General features: G+C 40.7%; 1 protein-coding gene across 1 annotated transcript in view; it reads right to left on the bottom strand.

The window, feature by feature from the left end:
- Positions 1 to 474, bottom strand: part of LOC110019316 (cyanidin 3-O-rutinoside 5-O-glucosyltransferase-like) — a gene marked incomplete at its 3' end in the record, with an annotated part of 7,396 nt that extends 6,922 nt beyond the window's left edge. Inside the window, exon 1 of the mRNA XM_020716939.1 lies at positions 1 to 474. Within this exon, the coding sequence (XP_020572598.1) occupies positions 1 to 421 (421 nt within the window).
- Between the last annotated feature and the right edge of the window lie 614 nt (positions 475 to 1,088).

Genomic DNA, 1,088 nt, shown 5'->3' with positions numbered 1-1,088 from the left:
GGATCCAGTGGAGGAAGGAGGGGATGTTGCGATCCAGGGAAACGTCCGCAACCCATGACATGAAGAAGGAGTAGATGATGCAGGTGACGGGATGTCCGGTTAGGGCTGGTTCGTCGATAATGGCGGCTAGGGTTCGGGAGCCGTGTTGTTTGGTGCGGAACAAGTAGTCTCTGCTCTCGTGCTTCCGAGGGTCGAAGCCGTCGTCGAAGCCATTGGAATAGGGGATGTAGGAGAAGAGATCGCCGGGGAGTGTTGGTTGTTGGTGGTTGGGGAACATCCGGCGGTGAGCGATGACGGCGGTGGAGAAGGTGATGCGCGCCCTTGTTTGGCGGGCGAGGAGTTTGGCGAGGCGGAGATTAGGGTTTATGTGGCCTTGGGAAGGGTAGCAGGCTACCAGGATGTGCAGCTGCTTCTGCTCCATTGATTTGGAGGGGATTAAGCTTTGGATATGATGATGGAGAGGATTATTGTAGAAGAACTAATATAAAGGCTGGGTTGAGTGATGCGCAAGCTCAAGCTTTCATTCACGTAAGTGATGACGATTAACTGATGACGATGAGTGTTATGGTATTCTTTGGACAAAACAAAATTGACAAGGCTAATCACGTGCTTTATAAGTTATTAAGGGTCATTTGGACAGCTTTCAGTGGCATTCTAAAAAAAAACATCTGATCTATTTGGGTAAATAATGTTGTGATAGTTTATGCATTTTCAAAAGGTTTAAAATAGCCTTTTCATAAAATAGCTTTTTCACACCGCACATATCTAGATGTTTTTTTAAAAAAAAATAAAAATTTGTAATAGTCACAAACCTAACTTATCTGTAGATTATTTTTTATCAGTTTATTAGCAGATTATTCAATTAGCTGCAGCTTCCCCAAACAGGCCCTAAGTTTGATAATTAAGTATGGATTGGTTAATTGATTAAATAATTATTTAAACTAATTTTTATGGCGATAGAGTTTACTCGAGTATTAAATTTGATCATTAAGCTTTTTATTGTGTAATCATTGCAATTCAGCTTAGTATAATTAATTAATTAACTGGAATAATACCTAATAATTAACTATTTAATTCAGATATTGGGG

This window comes from Phalaenopsis equestris, unplaced genomic scaffold, assembly GCF_001263595.1.
Source record: "Phalaenopsis equestris unplaced genomic scaffold, ASM126359v1 Scaffold000054, whole genome shotgun sequence".
NCBI classification, from domain to species: Eukaryota; Viridiplantae; Streptophyta; class Magnoliopsida; order Asparagales; family Orchidaceae; genus Phalaenopsis; species Phalaenopsis equestris.
Note: the sequence above shows the minus strand (reverse complement) of the source record. Positions and strands in the feature narration are given on the sequence as shown.